Genomic DNA, 22,499 nt, shown 5'->3' on the forward strand with positions numbered 1-22,499 from the left:
GTGATAGGTTCGAGCAGTGTCAATAGGGGCCCCAGGGCAGAAAGAGTCCAAAGCTTGGAGAGGCTGAGCTGAGAGGACCGGACAGTGGCCCAGCAGTTTCTGAACTTCCCGATTTCTGCCTTGCCCCTTGCCTCCACTGCATTTTTAGAGACAGTAGACAAACAATATAATAAATGATAACATTAATGTGCTTTAGATAGAGTGGATTTTTCAGGCTGACACATTTCATCTATACCAGAATCTTGTAAGACTGATGACGTGCACATTGCATTTTCAGCAAGTCCCCCGCTCACTTGCTCCAGGTAGGCTGGGGCTTGCGCGCTCCCCAGCAGCCAAGGCAAAGAGAGAAACACGACCAATTTTGAAATTTGTCCTGGGCCCCTGTCCATAAGATAAAAGAGCGTTTTCAGCGTAGTTGAGCTGGTCGCTCCCGCGCGCAGGGTCGAGTCCCGGGACTTGGAGCGGACCAGAGGGTCGGGGCGCAGCGGGGTTGACAGACGAGGCGTCAGGCCAGTGATGACAGCCACGCAGAGACCCCTGGCCGATCCTGACCAATCAAGCCCCGCGGGTCACGTTAGGCCCCGCCCCACGGCATGTAAGCCCCTCCCTCCTGGGGGCCCTGCGGTCACCGGCGTAAGGAGCGGGACTCCCGGTGCCCTGAGCGCCAGGCGCGACTGCACCCGAGCGAGGCCTCGGAGAGACGGAGGCACATCAGCGCGGCCGGGGGGTGTGCTGGGCTCGCTCACCCGAGGCGGGGCCCTACCACCCACGGCTCGGACTTCTGGGGAGCTGGGCATGCGCGCCCAGGGTCCCGGGGGAGGGCCGGCCGTGCCATCCGACACCCGCGGGTTGGCGAGCTGGGCGTGCGCGCTCCGAGGCCGCGCCGTCTCCAGCCGGGGTGGAGCCTAGCGCTCCGGGGCGGGGCCTGGGGCGCGGGGCTCGCGGGGCGAGGGGCGGGGCCTCGAGCGGCCGGAGCTGGCGCCGCTGCCAGGTGTCGGAAGCCGCGCAGTCCGCCTCCTCCCGGCGCCGGGATGGCGTCCCCGCGGGAATTGACCCAAAACCCCCTGAAGAAGATCTGGATGCCGTACAGCAACGGGCGGCCCGCCCTGCACGCCTGCCAGCGCCGCGGTGAGGCGGGGTCCGCGGGAAGCGGGGAGGGCGGCGCGCGGGGATGGGCGGACGGGGCGGCCTGGGTCGTGGTCTCTCCGGGAGAGGAGGCCGGACCCGCTGGCGAGCCCGGGACGCGCGAGGCCGCCGAGGCTGATGGAAGGGGGACAGAAACAGGTGGCGGGCCGGGAACAGGTGGAGCGGAGCGGGGCGCGGAGACAGGTGTGTGAGGACGGCTCAGCTCCGGCTCCTCCCGGGCTAGGTCTGGCCCCAGTCCCTTTGCACTCCAGTGTCCCCACCGCCTCAGGCCGAGGGAGGACCTGGAGCCCCTGCCCCGCGCGCTCTGCTGGCCAGTGCGTGGGCCGGGGGGTTGGACCAGGTCTGAGCTGTGTTGGTCCTGGAGAAACTGCTTGGCCTCTCTGAGCCCAGAACTTTCAAAGGCCCGAGAGCGGGCCAGCCTCCAGTGGGAGCAAGGGCGCCCGCACCCCTTGGTCTTCATCACCCACCTCTTCGCCTGAAGCCGAATTTTGGGAGGAATTTCAGGGAAGTGCGGATTTGACCAGGATAGAGACAGTGAGGGCGCCGTGCCATATGGGCCTGTCTTTGTGTCCAGGGGTGTGGAAGCATTTACACGGGGTCGTGGGTAAGTAGTAAAATTTAAGGGTGAAATCTAGGAGACAGGCTGAAATTCATGAAATTGTTAAGGGGCTCACCTATGCTGGGCCTTGGGTGTTTAACTACTTTGACTTTCTACTTGTCCTTAAATGAGTCTGCAACCTTTGTCATTAGGAAGGAAAATAAAGATTGTTTTAGGAATAACTGAAACATTGTGATGAATTTGCAAGTTGGCAAGGACCTCAGAGAACATCTAGTCCAACCCCCGGTACAGATATGGAAAGGGAGATCAGGAGATTGGGTTATGGACAAGGGTCTCTTTGCACTCCTGACCTCTGCTTGGGCATGATAAGGGAGGGGAGAGTGCTCTGTGCTTGTCCTGCTTGGAGGCCAGCCTGAGGGCCTTGGCTTTGACCTGATGTGAGTCCTGGGGGAGGGGTGTGGGTATCTCTTACCACACTGTGGGTCATGGCAGGGGGTGGCCGTGGCTTTAACTGAGATAGAGGTCCTGGTGGGGCACTGAGCCTGTGATCATGCTTTTAGTTCTGGGCCCATGGCTTTCCAGTCAGTGCTCTGAGTCCTCAGGGGCTATGGTCATGCCCTTGTTCCCAGGTACCCAGACTTTTCCTGAGGTGTGGAGGCCAAGGCCCCTTCCTTCTGTGCTTCTAGCCAGTCTATTGGGGCTCTGTTGTTCTAACTAGGAGGCAGCTGATGTTCTTACATAAAGGGGAAGGAGTAAGAACCTGGACTTTGGAAGCAGGAACACTCAAGCCACATCTTGGCTCAGTTGTGACTTTGGGCAAGAATCTAATCCTCTAGGCGTCGGGTTCCTCATCTGTGGAAGGAGACTGTCATTATCCTGCTCCATGAAGCTGCTGTGAGCTTAACGTGTAGGTACTCAAGAAGGGGTAGCTGGCCATTTTATAATTTCACCACTCTTTCTTCTCGATACCTTAAAGCTAGGGATTGAAGCATCACCTCTGAGCTAACCCCCACTGCAGGTGGGGAGGAGACAAGCCTAGGGCTCACAGCCCCTTGGGCAGGGTCTGTGTTTTTCCAAGCTCCGAGTCTGATTAAAATATGGCTCTGGGCCTGGCCAGGCGTGGCTCAGCGGTTGAGCATGGACCTAGGATCCAGGAGATTGAGGTTTGATTCCCGGTTAGGGCACATGCCCGGGTTGTGGACTCGAACCCCATTCGGGGGTGTGCAGGAGGCAGCTGATCAGTGACGACTCATTGATGTTTCAACTCTCTCTCCCTCTCCCTTCCTCTCTCTGAAATCAATAAAGATATATATTTTTAAAAATAAATAAATAAAATAAAATAAGGCTCTGGCTTGAGCAGAGGGGCTCATGCCATTATACTGCCCCAGGGTGTTGCATTGGGTCGGATGGTGGGCTGGCCCAGCACTGGTGGTGCTTCCTGGAGGAAAAGGTAGGTAGCACTCATTGAGGCCAAAGATAAGACATGCAGATTGTGTGGGGGTTTGGGCTTCAGGTTAGGGTCTCAGAGTTCACAGCAGAGAGTGACTCAGCAGTGAGTGAACATGGAACCTGTAGGTGCAGCACCTCCAGTTCCCAGAGCCGGCATTCGTGCATCATCTTACCCTCTGCAAAGTGGGCTTATGACTAGGTGGGAGCCATGAGGACAGGTGAAGACCTGAGGGTGAGTGGCGGGTAGAAGTTGACTTGATCACAGCGGTTTGTAGAGAAGAGGACACGGGGCTCACGGCTGGTCTGTGCTGTGCGGCAGCTTGTCTCTGAGGCCTAGTCCCCAGCTCCTATGGGCCCCAGAGACTGGCTGCAGGATGCCCTGAGCCTCCTTCACCCCCACTCTTCATTATCAGTTCTTCCTCCTTTTGATAAAATTCAGAGCCACACGTGAGATCCAGAAGCTGTTACCTCTCTCATCATTCACCCGGCTCAGACCCGACTTTGGGGCAGGTGAGGCAGGAATGAAGAGGGGACTCGGAGCATGGCAGAAAGGACAGTATAACTGATGGCTTTTCTTAGCCAAAAGGTGGCAAGACTCTTCCTGGGCATGGACATGACTGAGGTGTGTCCGGGACAATAGGAGAGCTGACTTTCTGTCCCCTCTGAACAGGACAGATGCCATGTTGCTTTATTTTCAGGAGCTCTTCCTTCCCCCACCTGGCCCAGGGGAGTAGAGCAGGTGCAGTTCAGGAATCTGTTCTGGAACCCACTTCAGGGACTTGTGGCTGTCCCTGTGGTGGCACCACCAGAAAGTGGTCACTATCCAGCACCAGGCTTGTCACAGGCTTCTTGCCTGCTAGGGCTCCCATGGTCTTGAACAAATGAACAGGAAAGGGAAGCTGAGTGATATGTCTTCAGATTTCCTTCCGCACGTACCCAATGTCCTGAACTGCGTGTCTTGCTATCCTGTTGCTCAATGTCGGGTTCCTTGAGGGCCCAGAGCTGCATGCCCCCACTTGCCGGGTCCACATGATCTGTGTCCTGGCTCAGTTGTGTGCCCCCCACGTGGGCCTTAGTTTTCAACTTCTGCACTGCTGGGATTTCCCAGTGTTTTGCTGTTGGAAGCAGAGCTGTTGTGAATGCACTTGTACTTTGATTTTTCCTTTGGGTCATTTCCTTGGAAGCTTATCTTGAGGAACAGAGGTAATAGGTAATTTATTGCTCTTGTTTTGCACCCAGCCTGGATTTGCTGCCCTTTCTGCCCACCGTGGCTGTGCACGGGGCGAGGGGATGCTGATAGCAAACACCATGGGAGGAGGCAGGTTATCTCTGGGAAGATAGACGTGAAGAGAGGGTGCAGGACCCTAGTCCCGAGGTGGTGGAAGAACCCTCCAGGGGGCAGTGGGAAGGGGTAGTCTCATCACAGGGAGCGGGATGGGTGCAGGTTCCCCCCATGGTTAGTAGCGATGCACTGCCCTGGTTAGTAGCAATGCGTTGCCCCGCTAGTGCTTGAGAGCCCCAGCCAGCCGGCCAGGAATTGTGCAAACAGCCAGGCCCCATCGTGGGTGGCCCTCAGGACACAGGGCCTTGCCTAACTTGCTTTTCTCTCACCTTAGCCAATGCTGAGGTTTTTCTGCAAGTTTTCTCACTCTTGCTCACTGTCTGCTCTGTGGGATTCCCTCCTGCCCTCCACTGGGGCTCACTATTTGTGTCACATTTGCCCAAAGGTCATGCACAAGTCCCCACTGGCAAGTAGGGCCCCTTACGTCTCTGCCGGGCTGTCTTGGGGACAGAAGTGCTTCTGCACTCTAAGTTCCAAGGGCAGTCAGTGCTGAGGTACGGCTGTGTCCTTAGCCTGGGTGCTGCCAGGGGCCTGCAGAGGGCACAGCTTCCTAGAAGAAGCGCTTTTACATGGAGAGAGTGCTAGACCTCCCTGAGGGATTGTCATCTCCTCTTACAGCTGAGGACAGAGTCAAGATGGGAACCCAGGCCTCTCTAACTCTTGACCCCCAGGCAGGGCTGAACCCCACCCTGGGGCCACGGTGCTTCAGCCTGAGGGGTGGGGCCTGGCAGGCTGTCTAAGGAGGGCTACCAGGCAAAGGCACTTGCTGAGCCATGGGGGCAAAAGAAGGGCACTGACAGGTCCCCTCATCTGGCCATCTGTCTGCTGTGGCTTCACCTGGTCCAGTTCCTGAGGACGATGAAAGGGAAGCTTCCTGAGGCTTCTGAGGTGAGACCCCACTGAGAGCTGAGCTGGGGCACATGAGGCTGGCAATTCAGCTGCTTTGGTGTCTGTCCTGTTGGGCTAGGGAATTGGAGGGGCTCTGTCCAGACCCTTCCCACCTTCAGCTTCTCTGATTGGCACACTGACCTGGTGGCTCATGGGATGGCGGGGGTGGGCTATCAGAGGAACCACCCTTATGGACATCGGCCTTTGTCTCTGGTCTCAGCCCCTTGAAGCCCTCACCCTGTTGGGTTTCGAGATGTTTCCCTCCTCCCTCCTGCCCATAATTCCTGAGCACCAACTCTGTGCTAGACCCCAGGATCCTTAATGGCTCAGACACTCCAGGGCTGCTTTCACTCCTAGTGGTGAGTCGGGGATCAGACTCCTTGGTGAGGTGACCAGGTTTGAGGGGAAGAGTGCACCAGGTAGGTATGGAGGTACCTTGGAGGAAGGTCTTGTGGAAGAAGCAGTGTTTGAGCTAGGCTTTGGACAGTGAAGAGAAATTAACCCTGGGAAGGGTTAGCAGTGGTACTGTGCGAGCAGGAATGCAGAACGCCCATTGGATTCCTAGATGGCAGGCAGGTTGTTGAATACCTGGCTGGGTCCTGGCTCTGCCCTGTTTGCCCTTAGGAACTCCCAAGCGGTGTTTAGCCAGGGGCGTGCCAGGTTCAGCTTTATATCTGGTGATGCACAGCAGGACAAGGGCTGGCAAGATCCCACTGCGTCTGCTGGAGCCCAGCAGCCTGAGAAATGGGGGTGTAGTGAAGGAAGAAACTTTCCTCTACCCTCAAGGGTCATCTGGCCGGTCTAATAATCAAATAGCCGTGATGCAGATTAGCAAGACAAAGTAACCAAATTAAATATATACACACATACATGTGGGAACCCTGCCCACATGAGTGGTTCAGAGACAGTAAGGGGAATTGAGGTATGTAAGACCTCCTGAGCTAGGGGGAGGTGATGCACCTTGGAGCTTCCCAGAGTCATTGCAGGAAGATAAGAAGAGCAGACCTTCAGTAAACAGAAGTTTGCCCTGCCCTATGGAGAGGTTGAAAGAAGTTATCTCTGATAAAGGCTTATGGGCAAGGCTTCTAATTCAAATTCTTCTTGATAATTAAGGGGGGTTGGGCAGAAGATTCTCTTGAGTCTGTGGCTAAAGTTGTCTTTAGCTCAGAACAATCTGCATACCTCAGAGACACACGTTGGGGTGAATTTCCCTGGACTCCCATACGGGCATGCCAGCAGTGGCTTGAGATCAGGGCCTGGTGGTGCTCAGGAGCTGTATGATGTGAGGAGGCTTGGAAAGCATATCTGATGCCAGTCCTGTGCCCTGAGGCTAAGGAACCTGCAGACACGGAGGGGCACATTGGGAGGGCTTCTGACCCTTGTCTGACTTCTGCCCCTTGCCTTTCAGTTTGCATGACCAACTGCCCAACGCTAATTGTCATGGTGGGCCTTCCTGCCAGGGGCAAGACCTACATCTCAAAAAAGCTCACTCGCTACCTGAACTGGATTGGCGTCCCCACGCGGGGTGAGACCTGGCCTCAGCTTTCCAAGCAGGCATTGGGGCTGTATGGGGAAGGGGGAGGAGGCGAGAGAAGACTAGACTGCAGCAGGGCCTGGGGTGGGTCAAGGGCAGGAGTTGGGGAGAGTTGCTGTTGTGTGAAAACTGAGTCTTTCCTTTCTCCCAGAATTCAACGTTGGTCAGTATCGCCGGGACATGGTCAAGACGTATAAATCTTTCGAGTTTTTCCTTCCAGACAACGAAGAGGGCCTGAAAATCAGAAAGTGAGTGAGAGAGTGTGTGTGTGTGTGTGTGTTTACAGAGAGGGCCCTGGAGACTCTGGAGCCCAGTGGCTGGTAATAACAGAGCTGCTTCCGAGCCTTGGCCTTGCCCTGCCTGGATGGGCTGAGACAGGGCTGCTCTGTTGACCTCTCAGGTGTGGTGGGGTTGGGGATATGATGGGTTTGGGGACAAGGGGAGAGGGTGTGTGGTTTCTTGGTGTCTAGCCCTGCCCAGTCCCCCCTGGCCAGGACATCCTATAGCAGGGGAGGACAGGACCTCAGGGAGGTGGTGGAGGCTTAGCCAGTGAAGGTCAAGGCTGCCTTCCATGGGATGACCTTTGGTTGGGAGGGAAGCCCAAGTGGGTGCAGGGGCACAGGCCTCAGGGATGGGGCAGAGTAGGAGTGGACTACCTCCTGGCACCTCACAAAGCCAGAAGGATCAGGTCCTGAACTGGGGCCTTTCTTCCCTTGTCCCAGGATAAGTCCCCTCCTGTGCATTTGGAGGGTGGTTAGCATGTGCTTGGCATGTGTGGATAGACCTTGGCTTAACTTTGAAGTGCTGTGTGACTTCACAGTCCTGCTGTTATTTATGAGATGGAAATTTGCATCTGATACCACCTGAACTGAGTCTTTTCTCCAGAGAAACTGAGCACCAGCTGGTAGTCTGAGGAGCTGTGCAGTTATGCGATGCTCTTCTTGGCAGGCGTCAGCTGAGAGATCAAGAAGCTTCCTTACCCTTGCCCAGCCATTGTGGTAGGGAATTGAACAGAGGTTGGCCCAGCTCTACTAACCTCCTCAAGTCAAGCACAGCCCCAGGCCAGAAGCTACCTGGGTCTGGACATTAGGCAGCCAGCTCTCTCTCTTGCCACCAGGTGGCAGGAGCTCCCCATTGTGGGTCTTTGCTTTTCGGTCAATGGGTTGGGCCAGGCTGCTGAACCAGGAAGGGAAGGGGAGTCTGACATTCAGGCCTCTGTGGTAAAATTGTGGGTAAAATTCAAGGTTGGACCCTCTGGTGATAGCGACCCAGACAAAGGGAGGGGACTGATATTGAACTACTGTGTGCTGGGTATATGATGCCCATTGTCTCCCTCCCCCCATTTTACAGATGAGGAAACTGCGGCCAGAAGTCTCACACAAGATAACAAGTTATTTCATACATTCCATGGGTACACATTGGTTCATATACACACATATACACCCATGTGCACACAGTCACACTATACATGTGTGTGTGCAAACATGTGGATAGCTACACATATAAATACTCAGACTCACTCATACATATGCAGTCAAGATCACACAGCACTCAAGGACATGTACATACACACCTGCATTCATCATATGCACACACAGAGGCACACTCGTGCTCACCCATGTAGACATACACATGCAGGCACACTCAGACATGGTATAGGGGGTCCCCAAGACCACCCCTGGTTCAGTGATTTGCTAGGATCTCAGCATGTGACCATGCTGCTGGCTAAGGTTTATTACAGCAAAATGATGAAAAGCAGCGTCAGCAAAGGGAAAAGACCTGGTTGAAGTCCAGAGGAAACTAGGCTTCCAAGAGCCCTCTGCCCTGGACTCAAACAGGGTACACTTAATTCCACCAGCATGAACTGAGACAACACATGTGAAGTGTTTCCTTAAGGAAGCTCATCACAGACACCGTGTAAAGGGTTTTATCAGGGGCTGGGCACGTAGACACCCTGTACCTAGTATGTACCAGAATTCCAGAATCCCAAAAGGAAAGCAGTGCTTAGTATAAACCACATTGTTTGTATAAACTGTCCAGACACAGTGAACCACTCTTATTATTTAAGGAAAATTTTTTTTTAAATCAGTGTAGGGAGCTGTCAAGGACCAGCCTTGCAAGCATGTCTTCGGAAGGACAGTATTCTTAGGCTGCTACGGTCACACACAACCCATGAAGGTGGCTGCACACACATGCATACACATACACTTGCATATCTCCTGGCACAGGTGTGGGCATGTACACACTTGTGCTCACTCTATATGCATACATGCTTACATGCATAAATACATACCAAGCACTCACATATGTGCAAATAACACATGAAAGCATGTATACACACCCCATGTGTGTGCACATGTGCATATCCCCACTAGACTGACCACTGTAAACACCAATCACAAGCCCCTGGGGAGCCACCTGTACTTCCGACTGACCCTCTATATAAATCGGGGGTTTCCATAGCCTCCTGCTCCAGAGCTCAGGAACAGACTTTAGTTATGTTTACTGATTTATTGTAAAGGATACAACTCAGGAACAGCCAAATGGAAGAGATGCTCAGGCAAGGCAGGGGGTAGGGTGTGGAGCTTCTATGCCCTCTCAGGGCGCATCACCCTCCCAGCACCTCCGTGTGTTCACCAAACTGGGAGCTCTCCAGCTATCATTGTCCAAGAGTTTTTACAGAGCTCAAGTCAATCTCCAGCCTACTCCCCTCTCCTGTCTGGGGTAGGATATGTCCCTGATCTACTGCCCTCCTGCCGCCAAGGTTGGATGCTGGCTGACCCTGTGTTTTCTCCCCTGAAGGCAGTGTGCCCTGGCAGCTCTCCGTGATGTCCGGCAGTTCCTTAGTGAGGAGGGGGGACATGTGGCGGTGAGTGTGATACCCTGGTGACATGTGGGAGCATACACACATCCACCCCTTTGCTCATCAGACCTCTAGAGGGAAAGGTAGGGTGTGTGTGGCTGGGATGCTCCTGGGGCCAGCCCCTGGGAGAAAGTCTGCAGCCATTGTGCAGGAGGAAGCCAGAAGCTGGATGTGGGCTAGGAATTTCTCTTTGGGCTTGTGGTTGTCTTCGACTCTGTAAGACTTTCCTCTGAGTACTCACATTATTGGCCATCTCACAGGTTAGAGAGAGCATGTTACCTAAGTCTTTAGCAAATATAATTTCTCCTGGTGTCAGGAGAATCCTGCCCAGCATTTAGTGGCTTTCCCAGCAACCAGTTGAATCCTGGGTAAGGAAATTCCACCTGTGAGTTGGCTGCTCTAGTCAGATGGAAGGAGTGGGACAAGTAAGGCTGAGCGTAGGTGTCTGGGAGAAAGGCCCTACCCCACCCCTGTGCAGTCAAACACAGAAATTGTTTTTTCCTTTACTTTTTCCTCTTGGAGATGTGCCTTCTGGAGAGCTGTGTCTCCTGGCTCCATCTGGATCAGTTGTCTTCTAGGTCTGTGGCACATTTGTCTCCCTGGGAATTCCCTTCTCCTCCTGACTTGAATGCCCCACTCTTGGGTCTGTTGTCTTCCTTTTCCTTGGTTTACTAACTTGTTTTGCTGGAGCACATCCTCTAGTAGCTTTCTGAGAAAAGTACTTGGGAAATAAATTTCACAAGATCTTGCATGTCTAGAAATGTTTACTTTTATCCTTATATTTGATGGTTGGGTATAGAATTCTAGTTGGGAAGTACTTTCCCTTTAGAATTTCCACAATATTGGCCGGGGGCTTCTCATTACCATTCCTCTGAGGAGGCCTGTAGGGTCTTTAAGGTGATGCATCATGTGGTGAGTCTTATCTCCTCTATCATGCTGGGTCCAGGGCCCTTTTCAGGTAACTCTCCAGCAGGTCAGAGAAATTGTCATATATCGTTACTTCGATAAACCTGCCACTTTCTGAGAAGTGATTCCTCACTCCACTCTGATTTTCAGAACTTCTTTTTCTAGAACTCCTGGTAGCTGCACACTACGTTTGATCCTCGATTTTACCTTTTTTTCCTTATTTTCTTTTTTTGTCCTACTTTCAGGGAGACTCTCTCAACAGTGTCTTACAAATATTTGGTTGAAATTTTAAAAAAATTTCTGTGCTCATGTTTTAATTTCCATATCTTAAATTTCTTGTTTTCTGTATGTTTTTTAGAACTTCTTCTTATTTTGTGGTTATTAGAGTTTTCTGTATCTCTCTTTAGATACTTAGTTTCTCGACATTTCCTTCTTTTCCGTGCTCTGTCTTTATTTTCTCAAAGCTCCTTTTATTGTTTGATTGAGCCTCTGCTTTTCACGTTAGAGGTTTTTCTGGAGTGTCCAGTGAGCCCTGGTTGAATGCCCTTTTGAAAAAGTGATGTTCAGAAAGCTGCTTGAATGTGTGGGTGTGTGGGCTGCCCCTGAGGGTGCCCGGGTAGGCCCCAGGTGCCCCAAGAGCATCCCCGGGTGGCCAGAGCTGGCAGATGAGGTGGGACAGGACTTGGGCTCTGCTGGCTCTCGCCAGTCCTGCCATTTCTCCACCTCCTTGCCCCTTTTGTCAGAGCTACCGTGTCCCTGTTCTTCACCAACCCGATTCTGCACAAGCAGGTGTGCTGTGGTCAGAGAGGGCTTGTTTTCTCTGTTTTTCGGAGTCAGTCACCATGTGTCTGTCTTACAAAACCTTGTTGACATCTCCCTTCTTCTCTGCTCTCCTCCCCTGTTCTTTTTTTAAAAAAGATATATATTTTTTTATTCATTTCAGAGGGAGGAAGGGAGAGGTAGAGAGATAGAAACATCAATGATGAGAGTCATTGATCGGGGTCTCAAGCCCGCAACTGGGCATGTGCCCTGACTGGGAATTGAACCGCGATCCTTCTGGATCCTAGGCTGATGCTCAACCGCTGAGCCGCACCGGCCGGGCCTCCCCTGTTCCTTTATCCCTCTGTCCCCATTTTACTGGGGTCTCAGGATCGAGTGGTGATAAACATGGGTTCAGTTCTCCAGATTCAACTGGTTTCATGGGAAGTCCTGTTGGTCAAACATGAACTGAGAGCCTGCTGTATGCAAGCAGTGCTGAGTGCATTCCTCAGCGCCAAGGGTTTGCAGCCCTGCGGGAGCAAAGCACACTCACTCCCTCCAGCTTCCTTGGTGTCTGAAGGAGCCTGGCCAGGCGGGTGGCCCGGGCAGCAGCTAGTCCCAGTGAGAAATCCAGTCTCTGTACTGAAGCTGTCGGGTGGCCTCCTACCTTCTCCAGGGCCAGAGGCCGAGTTAACCCCCATTTGGTTCTAGGTTTTTGATGCAACAAATACCACCCGAGAACGGAGAGCAACCATCTTTAATTTTGGGGAACAGAACGGCTACAAGGTGAGACCTTAATGGCTCAAGTCCTTGGTTGGGCTGTGGCAGGTTTGGGCCCTCCAAGGCCCCTTTCACGGCTTCCTAATGGGGGCAGGGCATCAGACAGTTCTGTTCCAAGTGGATTTGGCATGAGAGGAGCTGCTTTTTTCTCTCTAGCTGGGGTCTTCTTTCCTGGGATACCAGGGGAGAGCCCTGGATAAGGCGGCACCTGCTTTGGTTCCATGCTTCTAGACCCTGCCCCCAACCCCAGAAGAAGGGCCTTGGGCCCTCAGTTCCTCAACTGCTCAGTTTGGCCCTCAGCCGGGTAGGGAGCTCTGTGGAGCCAGACCCAAAGCCCTAAATGTGTCTGTGGTCCCTTCCCTCCTGCCCACCCTGGCCCTTGCTGCAGACCTTTTTCGTTGAGTCCATCTGTGTGGATCCCGAGGTCATAGCTGCTAACATCGTGGTGAGTGGTGCATCTGACCTTGTTGGGACGGTAACACAATCAAGGTGGCATGTGTAAATTAGGTCCCTCTCCATGTTTGGGCTTGTTCCTGGGCCGGCCTTAATTTGGTCTTTCTGACCTTGGGGTGGGGGGTGGGAGACAGTAGAATGCCGGTTAGGGGAGCCTAGACCCCCACCCCCACCCAGGGCCACTCATGTTGGGGGACTTTGTGGCGGTCAGGCATTTAGTCTGCTTCCCCTTCTTCCTTCCCCCTCATAGTCCCCGGGGCGATGGTAGAGAAGCTGTAGCCCCTGGATGGGGGTTAGGGGATACTTACATTTTGAGAAAGAAAGAGACTGGCCTCCTCTCCCCTACTCCCTCTTTATCCAAGGAATGAACATCTGGGTTTGGGGAGATAGTTCAGGTGGGGAGGGTCTTCCAGGCCTCTTATCCCTCTGGCTTCCCTCCCCCCGTCCCACAAAAAGGAGGGGCTCCAACCTCAGGATGCCCAGTAATACTCTCTTAGGACCAGTGTGCTAAGCCAGGAAGCCACTGGACTCTTCCTAATGGGACCAGACCCAGTTGGCCTCTAGCCCAGCCTCGCCCCCACCCCCACGCCCCCTCAGCATTCTCCTTGGTCTCTGGCCCTGTCTGGCCTCCAGCCCTGACGTGGCCTTGCTCTGTGCCTGGCTCCACAGCAAGTGAAACTGGGCAGCCCTGACTATGTCAACCGTGATAGCGATGAGGCCACGGAAGATTTCATGAGGCGCATCGAGTGCTATGAGAATTCGTATGAGTCTCTGGATGAAGACCTGGACAGGTAAGCATGTGCATGTCACCTCTGAACCTAGACCAAGGTCCCACGGTCCGGACAGTGAGAACAGACAGAGGGCTCTGGGCTGAACCCCAGCACAAGGCCTGAGAAACCCCACCTTTACCACCTGCTGCCCCCCACACACACACACAGGTGTAAACAGGTGAGCATGCTCTCCAAGCTGCCCAGCTGCACAGGTCCAGAGCAGGGAAAGTGGCTGAGCGGGGTGTATTAGCTGCTGCCACACGCACCTTCGGCCTGTGCTTCTCCTCCCACCTGTCTGCTGCCTGCTGTGGGGCGTGGCAGCCACTCTGCATGTCGATGACCTGGGCTGGGCTCCAGGGAAGGAGAGGCCAGGTCCACAGATGGCTGACCAGGCAGAGTGGAGGGGAAGAGCATTTGCTAGCTGCTCCTAGATCAGTCCTGGAAAAAACTCTCATTCACCTTACAGACAGTGCATTGGGAGCTCAGAGGCAGGCAAGAAGGGTCTGGGGACACAGAGCAGTGGTGAACGTCAGTGTGGCATGACTGGCCCCTCACTTTGGATGTTACCTTTTGGGCCCAAGAGTGTTGAGTACCTCCCAGGGTTTGTGTCACGCATGTCTTGTTGCTCCCACCTCACCCCATCACTTGCACACCAGCTGACGGTCCTGTGTGGTGACATCAAGCCTGGTGGTCAGAGATGCAAGGGTCTGTGGCCAGCTCCTGTGGCTGGCAGGATGTGCCCTCGAGGGCCCTGGTCACACTCACAGGCCCCTCTCTACCTTCTCTCTGGAAAGGGACCTGTCCTACATCAAGATCATGGACGTGGGGCAGAGCTACGTGGTGAACCGTGTGGCCGACCACATCCAGAGCCGCATTGTGTATTACCTCATGAACATCCATGTCACCCCCCGCTCCATCTACCTCTGCCGGCATGGGGAGAGCGAGCTGAACCTCAAGGGCCGGATCGGTGGGGACCCAGGACTATCTCCCCGGGGCAAGGAGGTCAGTGTGTGTGTGCCTGTGCATTGGTACCTCTGGGTGGCTCTGGGTGTGTATGTGTGTGTGTGCGCACGCGCGTCGGGGTTGGGCTCCAGCTCTCATAGCTAATATATAATCATCAAGATGGATGACCTTCATTCAGTCGAGAATGTTCCCATCATGTAGGGAAGGTTACCAAGCACCAAGCTGATGCCTGGATCTGTGGCTTCCATGTGAGCTGTCACCTTGGAGAGGCATGACATTCTGGGATTGACCCGAGTCCCTGCAGTGTAGCCGATGGCTATACCATAGTCTAGGGGAGATGTTGAGGCCTTAGTGGGGAGGTCATACAGCCTGGAGCACATGGTCGGGGGCGATGGCATTGGCCCTCATGAACCACAGCTGGAACTACACTTGGGGTCTGGGAAGGATGCACAAGGACAGCACTTGTGGGTATGGGTGTGGCTGTTACTGGGTGGGTAGTTCACGTGTTCTGTGAGGCTGAGCATGACCTTGGGGGCCCTGTGACTGTGGGGTCTGAATTCGCTTGTGATGTGTTTCAGTTTGCCAAGAGCCTGGCCCAGTTCATCAGTGATCAGAACATCAAGGACCTGAAGGTCTGGACAAGCCAAATGAAGAGGACAATCCAGACAGCGGAGGCCCTGGGTGTGCCTTACGAGCAGTGGAAGGTCCTCAATGAGATCGATGCGGTAATGACCGCCCTTCCCTCCATGGCCCCGCTGCCTGGGCACAGCTGCCCTCAGCCAGGGTGACAGTGCCAAGGGGCAGGGACAGCTCGCTCCCTAACTTTTCTTTGTAGTTTAGGGTTTTGATTTCTCCCTCTCTCACTGCATTTAACTGTCTAGACCAACCAGAATTTATTCTGACATAAGCCTTAAATATGAATATGCTCTCTCCCGGGTTAACTCACCTCTAACCACCCAGCGGTCCTTGTCCTGTTTGTTTCTTTTACCTGCTTTTATTTTAACTTTTTGCATATGATGTGTATCTGTTCATGCACCAGTACCACAGTTTTAATCATGACAGTTTTTTACTGTTTATTGGCATTTGATACCTTTTGTGAGGTCTTTTGGTCTTTTCCCCCGCATTGGATTGTCTGCCTTTTTCTTACTGATTTTTAGGCGTTCTAGATGTAGTCTGTTCTGGATACAGGCTGTAGTCTTGCTCTGCCTGTTGTCTAGCGTCTAAAAACGGTGGTGGTTTTTTGTCCAGTTTTAGAAAAATACATATTTTTATTCATTTCAGAGAGAGGAAGGGAGAAGGGGAGGCAGAAACGTCAATGAGAGAGTCATTGACCGGCTGCCTCCTGCACGCCCCCTGCTGAGAATCAAGCCTGCAACCTGGGCATGTGCCCTGACTGGGAATCGAGCTGTTATCTCCTGGATCCTAGGTCGATGCTCAACCACTGAGCCAGCTGGGCTTTATCTTTCCTTTAAACAGACAACTTTGCCCCAAGGCTTTGTTTAGAACAAAGGCAGAGACCAGCAGCTTTTTATTAAGGGTGTTTATTGCTTCCTCCTGTCTCTGGGCATGTCCTCTCTGTGGCTTGAGCCTCTGAAGGATGGCCACTGGGCAGGTGACACATTTTGCTGGGCTCGCTGGCAGAGGAGTGGTTTGGGATGGCTGATCCCCCAGCCTGGCATGGGAGGCGTGGTGACCGAGGTGTCTCCCTAGGGCGTCTGTGAGGAAATGACCTATGAGGAGATCCAGGACCATTATCCACTGGAGTTTGCCCTGCGGGACCAGGACAAGTACCGGTACCGGTACCCCAAGGGGGAGGTAGGTGGGATTTGGGGGCTTAGTCTCAGACATCTGCTGCCTGCCTGGGAGGACTGCTTGTTGTGGCAGAGGGCCCTATGGGGCTCTGTGGGGTAGCAGGGGGCCTGGCCAGGCTGAATGCACGTGTCGTCTCTACCATTTCCCGTGGCTCAGGGTGCAGTCCCCTCCCTCGGTAGTGGAGGGACAGTGCACAGGACTCCCGACCCTGACTCCCGTTGGATCCCTGCTCCCTACTGCCCCTCACTTCGCCTTCCCGCTTCCCAGGGGTGTCACAGGGTGACCCCATGCTCAGCTCACAGGTCCTCATGCTGTCCTGTCCCCAGACTCTGGACAGCATTAGCTATTCCCCATATCGCTGTGAGTCGGGGCTCAGATTTAGAACCTGCCCAGATAGCAGTGAAAAGAGACAGAGCGGATGGCTGCACAACCTGAAGAGTATAGGGGTCCGGCAGCTAGTAGAGAAATCACAGTTACCCCAGAACCAATTTAGGATGTCCCCCAACTGCTGGTATTGCTCCCAGGTCAAAGTGGGGGAGGTCTTTTTTGAAGGACCACTCATTGTGTGCAAAGAAGGATAGATGCATCCCCTTCCCCACCAGGGCTTGGCCTCCTGGAGGAATCTCCAAACCTACTGGGCACAGGGGTTGGCCCAAGGGCTCCGGCATCTCCTCATGGGGGGAATGGGCAGGCCGACTGCGAGAGCTGAGGATCATTCCTGAGACCTCAGGTGTTCCTCACAGGCCATGCTCTGGAAGTTTGGGGGTCTGTTCCCCCTGCCCCCACAGCTCCTTCTGTTCACTCCCATCTGCTGTGAGCTGGGAGTGAGCCTTTTCTGTGTCATCAGTTGCCAGCATGAGAATTCCAGTAGCTGAGGGCTCAGCAAAGGCCCCTTTGGATGGGCACAGAGGTGGCCCCTCGGGATGGCAGCCTAAGGCCCAGCCCTGCCCTCTCTGTCCTATCGGGACCTGGCCCTGGGCTGGGGGAGGTGATCCCTTTCCCAGACTGCCAACCCTCACTGACCCCCCCAGCTTCCCTCTCAAGGTGACCTGTCACTGTCACAGTCCTGGGGGTGGCAGGCCCCAGCACTGAGCTGCCCAACCCCGTGCTCTCAGGGGTGAGACTGGAGGAGACCTAGCCACAGCCTCCAGCACAGGGAGGGGGTGGCCCAGTACCCAGGCTGGCTCATCCCTGCCCCTGGAGCCAGCCTGAGGCACCCTTCCCGCTTGCCCTTGCAGTCCTACGAGGACCTGGTGCAGCGACTTGAGCCTGTCATCATGGAGCTGGAGCGGCAGGAGAACGTGCTGGTCATCTGCCACCAGGCGGTGATGCGCTGCCTCCTGGCCTACTTCCTGGACAAGGCGGCAGGTGCGGCCCTGCCCCGGGTGGGGGGACGGGGTGTGAGAGAGAGGGGGACTGCGACCCAGGCGTCCCCGGCGTGCCAACCTTCCTGTCTGTGTTCACAGAACAGCTGCCCTACCTCAAGTGTCCTCTGCACACCGTGCTGAAGCTGACCCCGGTGGCGTACGGTGAGCAAGCTCCCTGCATTCTGACCTGGTTTCTGGACGCTGGCTGTCCACAGGCTCCCAGATTTTCCGCAGACGCCTTGAAAATCCCATTGGGAGCTCACCCGTCCTCCCTCCACACCTCTACCTTTCCCAATTTGCTTTTAAATTTTTGGGTTTCAAATATTTCTGTGGCCACAGGAAGCCTCCCCAGTGATCCTCCTTAACTATCACCCACCCTCATGAAGAGCTTTTCCACTGGTTTTTCCAAACCCCTCTCAAAGCCCATGGCCCCCAAGACCAGGACCTTACAACATTCTGGTTGCGGCGTGGTTAGAGTCCCACCTCTGCCTGGGGCTGTGCCAGCGGAGACTTCAGGCAGCTCCCTAATGAGCCCCCGCGTCTGGGTGCGTCACCTTCAACACAGGGACCAGGCGTCTCAGGTGGTGCTCTCCAAGGATGAGCACAGCTCCGTCGCAGCTGATGCCATTGCAGTGTGTGTTCATCCCCTGGTCCCCACTGCACTGAGCACCTGAACCTGTGTGTGTGACAGGGCTGGGCGTGAGTGGTTGGGGCCCTGAAGGCTGAGTGTCATGACTCCATGCCGAGCTAGGCCTGTTGCTCCTTAGACCACCCTCAGCCCCCGAGGTAGACAGCCCTGCTCCTCAGTGCGGCCCTCACTGTGTCTGGGCTCCTTCGAGGCTGCGCTGGGCAGTGGCATTTGATAAGCAGGCACCTGACAAGGTGCCTCGTCCTTCCTCACTGGGGCCCCCAGAGCTGCCCGGGGTGGGCGGACGTGGGCGAGGCTGAGAAGCCTGCTCTGTCCACAGCCCCCCACCTCCTCCTGAGAAGGTTCTGCCCTCTGTGGCTCCAGCTGCCTTTCAGGAGGAAAATGGATTTGATCTTCCTTTGGCAGGTTGTAAAGTAGAGTCCATATTCCTGAACGTGGTGGCTGTGAACACGCACCGGGACAGGCCTCAGGTACCAACAGGGTCACTGCTGGGGTGGCAGCAGGTCCCCAGATGTCCAGGGCCAGACCCAGCTGGGGCTCCTGCCAGACTGAGCTTGACTTCTCCCCCAGGCTGCTCTCCTGTCTGCAGGGTGAGGCCGTGGTCTGGATGTGGCGCTGCCCTTGGGGTGGGGAAATCCCTGGAGCTGGGCCACCAAGCTAGGAAGCACCTGAGCCGGATGTGGCTGGCTCAGCAGAGGTCTGAACCAAGGAGGGGTCCCAGCTGGGGAAGAAGAGGCTGGAGGCCTGCAGGGGGGCAGGTGAGGAGTCTTCCATTCTCGCCCAGCAACCCAGGCCTCCTGAGCACCTTTTCTAACTCAAGCGCCTCTAAAAATAAAACTCGTGTGTTTTGTTGAGGAAAGGGCTGTGCAGATGCTGAGGGGGCCTCGGCATGGGGCAGGGGTTTTCCTGCAGAAGAGCAGTTCAGTTCGCCACCCTGTGTTCTCCCAGCGCCTTAAGTTAGAAGCTCCCCAGAGTGTTTCCCAGAACCGCTGTCTGTGCCTGTGTGGGGCCCTCTGTCACACTGGTTACCTCCCCCACATGACCAAGAGCAGACCGCCCCTTCCAAGCCCTTCTCCCACAGTCTCCTGCAGCAAGAAGGCTCCTGGACCTGCTGCCACCCTCAGTGGGGTTTTTGGGCCCTGGGCAGCCTCCTGGCTTGAGCCCCTCGGGCAGAGATGTGTGGGTGTGTCTTCCCAAAGCCGCTGTCACCGTACACGCCTCTCACCCATTTGCCCTGAGCTTCTGGTCCAAGCCCAGTCTGGCATCCTTTGTGCTGGCCCTGCCCTCAAGGAGCAAGGAGCAAGCGGGGACCAGAGGCATCCTCAGCCCCCACTTCTGTTCCTGTGTTTTTCCACCAGCCATGCGTCCAGAGGCCCTTGAGTCCCTTGCTCTGGGGGAAGGTCGGGGTCCGGAGTCCTGCAGCTGGGCTCCTGGGAGTGAGAACATGAGCCCAGACACCCACAGCAGCGTGGAGAGCAGACAGCAGGACAGCGGGAGCCTGTGTGTTCGGGCCTCAGGGTGAATGTCCTGTGTTTTTATTTTTGTGCAGAATGTAGACATCTCGAGGCCTCCAGAGGAAGCCCTCGTCACAGTCCCTGCTCACCAATGACCCTGTCATCCACTGTGACCTCCGGGCAGGTATTGGTCTCTGCAGACAAGGTTGTGCCAGACCCCCTCGGCCCGTGAAACAGTCACCATGCAGGAACTCCGCCATGGCCATGTGTGGCTGGTGGTACCCAGAACCCCCCACCCCAGGCTGCCTGTTTCCTGTTGATAGCTCTGGGGTCCTTTGTACCTGGTGCCCAACCTGCAGCTAGAAGTTATTCAGCCAGACTGCCCCTGCTCTGGGCTGGTGAGAAATTTCCAGCACCTGGCCCTTCTCTGGTAGCTTCCAGGTGTTCTTGCTCACTGTCGGCGTGGCTTCATGATGTATAAACCCCTAAAATGTGAAACGGGATCCTCCCACCATGGCCAAGCTGCCTGGGGTTGGCCTGGGGACCCCTGCAGGCATTCTGCTGGCTTGTCTGTGGCCATTTCTGGAGCCAGAGGCAAGAGAGGCAAGGTCTTCATGGGCTCCCGCATTCCGCCGCCCTGCGGGGACTGAAGAGCTTTGGCCGCTGCAGACACCGGACCGGCCAGGCCCCTCTCCCGAGCACTAGGCTCGCATCAGCACAATGCGCTGTGCAGAAATCGCAGGGAGCCAGCACCTGCGGTCGCCCTTCCCGGTCCCATACACTGGAGTACTTTGGGAGCCAGTGGCCAAGGCTGACCCTTGCCCTCTACTCTCTCAGTGAAACCAGGGAAGGCAGGGCGGGTGTATGAGTCACCTTCCCAGCCCACCTGCCCGAGACTCAGGGAGAAGCTGCCGTCCCTTCTACCCCTCCCTGCCCGCCACCATGGCTGCCTGTGTCCACACAGGAGTGGACACCGGGGCGGGGACATGCATTTGCTGTGTGGGATTCAAAACAGCTTGTGTGGTCCTGTGAAGCCTGCCCCGGCTTTGGTTGACCTCCACCTGTGGGCCTGAGCAGGGGGAGGTCGGGACCTGAAGGCAGCCTGTCCAGGGGGATTTCCCCGGACGTGTCACAGCTTTTGATTCACGTGCACAGGAGCCTGTTGAAAATGACCTCGGGGAGTCTGCCATTTGTCATGCCCCTGAGTTCTTTTGGGCCCAGAGAGGCCAGCCAGGCAGCAGGTTCTGGCTTCATTTTAGAGCTCGGCCAACTGGCCAACAAGTTAGGAGCTGGCTGAGAAAGTGTCTGGCTTTGTCGTTGGATGACTGCTGTCCATGGGTGGACCTTGCTGAAGTCAGGCCCCAGAATCCCCAGCCGCTTCATACCTACCACCTTTCCTAGGCTGTGCCGGAAGAACAGCCCGCCTTTCCCAGTCCCCAGGGCTTTGCAGCCTGCATGGCCACCTGCCCCTGAGGGAAGTCTGGCCCTGGCCCTGGCCCTGGCCCTGGCCCTGGCCCTGGCTGGAGGTCTCATTGTGTGCTGCAGCAGCTGTGGACAGATGTCCTGGTGAGGCCAGGGCAGGATCCTCCTGAACTCACTTCCTGTCAGAGCCCTGGGGCCAGAGGACCATGCCACAGCCTTTGGGATGGGGACTCCAGCCTTTGCTTCTGTGTCCACTGGAGTTTGGGTGACTTTTGGTCACCTGGACATATTTACTTTAGCCATAGTGGTCCCTTTGGTTAGTGGCCCGTAAATCAGGATGTCACCACCTCTCCAGGACCTCAGGCTGGCTGAGGCAAGACCAGTGAGGCCTTTTGCTTCTGTCCAGAGGGCAGTCAGGGCTGTTGGACCTGGGTGTGTCCCCAAGACTGGGCTAGGGCAGAGGGAAGTGGGTCACAGTGTGGGCTTGGGCAGCCCCTCCCACCTCTGCCTGGACTAGTCTCTGCACGGACCACCGCCTGGCAGCTGCCAGGGTTCAGCCGTGACAGTCGATGTGTTGTGTTGTGGGTGTTTTCTGCTCGCCCTGGAAGGGGTTGTGTGGGATCTCGGCCACACATCACACTGTGTCCAGCACTCTTTGCAATAAATACTTTTTAAAAAGACCCTAATGTAAGGTGGTATTTTGTGGCCAGCTCTGTGGACCCCCATGCTGTGGTCTCTCTCACAGGTCTGTGTTGGGATCCTTGGTCCAGCTCCCGCCCCAAGACCTACCCTCTCAAAAGAAAACTGCCTTTCCCTGGAGTGAGCCCTGGGCCCTCACCCCTAAGCAAGAGGCAGATGTGGGGGATGGGGGGTCTAGGGCCCCTGGAAATGTCTCAAATGTTGCCATCCTTGGGGAGGGGAACACAGGGTCTGTCTCAAGGATGGAGGGACTGCATGACGCTACGGGTGGGGGAATGTTGGCCAGTTCTGTTTTGGCACCTCCCTCTGGGCTGGCAAAGATGGTGACAAGGGGCAGGGTTTTCCCCTTCCTGTGCCTCAGAATTTCATTGGACTTCCTACACTTCCTGCCCTGGGGCTGGGCTGTTAGGAGGGCAGGTTGCAGGGGTGCTCCTCCGTTTACATGACATGGCGGGTGCCCACCTGGGCCTCTCCCAGGGTGTCAGGGCAGAGGGTGGCTGTGGCTGGGCTGCCACAGAGGGGGTGGTTCAGGGTTGCCAACAGCCATGACTCTGCCTTGCCCCGCTGGGTCACACTGGATGACAAATCCTGGGGCTCCAGGGCTAGCAGCTATGACTGTCTTCCTGGTAGGTGAGGTTGGGGACAGCTCAGTGTTTGTCATCCTGGGTCCCAGAACTGAGTTCC

At 55.4% G+C, this 22,499-nt stretch overlaps 1 protein-coding gene across 2 annotated transcripts; it reads left to right on the forward strand.

Annotated features, from left to right (window-relative positions):
• Positions 1-982: 982 nt before the first annotated feature.
• PFKFB4 (6-phosphofructo-2-kinase/fructose-2,6-biphosphatase 4) lies at positions 983-21,796 on the forward strand. Of its 2 annotated transcripts, XM_087824775.1 has the most exons (14): positions 986-1,128; positions 6,793-6,909; positions 7,070-7,166; positions 9,721-9,787; positions 12,158-12,232; positions 12,615-12,671; positions 13,349-13,470; positions 14,244-14,451; positions 14,991-15,137; positions 16,123-16,227; positions 17,463-17,592; positions 17,691-17,753; positions 18,646-18,710; positions 19,790-21,796. In XM_087824775.1, the coding sequence occupies exons 1-14, from the start codon at positions 1,032-1,034 to the stop codon at positions 19,847-19,849; spliced, it is 1,410 nt and encodes a 469-aa protein (XP_087680901.1). In that variant the 5' UTR covers positions 986-1,031; the 3' UTR covers positions 19,850-21,796. The 2 variants fall into 2 exon arrangements, with proteins under 2 accessions (XP_087680900.1, XP_087680901.1); XM_087824774.1 differs by lacking the exon at positions 19,790-21,796 and having other exon boundaries at positions 983-1,128; positions 18,646-19,216.
• Positions 21,797-22,499: the final 703 nt, after the last annotated feature.

Source organism: Miniopterus natalensis, chromosome 15, assembly GCF_054644295.1.
Source record: "Miniopterus natalensis isolate mMinNat1 chromosome 15, mMinNat1.hap1, whole genome shotgun sequence".
Taxonomy (NCBI): Eukaryota; Metazoa; Chordata; class Mammalia; order Chiroptera; family Miniopteridae; genus Miniopterus; species Miniopterus natalensis.

Bases quoted from the DNA above. Each gene is read 5' to 3' on its own strand.
- PFKFB4 (XM_087824774.1), top strand. From the start codon at position 1,032: ATGGCGTCCCCGCGGGAATTGACCCAAAACCCCCTGAAGAAGATCTGG. The intron at 1,129-6,792 runs GTGAGGCGGGGT...CTTGCCTTTCAG, and splicing joins GCACGCCTGCCAGCGCCGCG to TTTGCATGACCAACTGCCCA. The intron at 13,471-14,243 runs GTAAGCATGTGC...CTCTCTGGAAAG, and splicing joins CTGGATGAAGACCTGGACAG to GGACCTGTCCTACATCAAGA.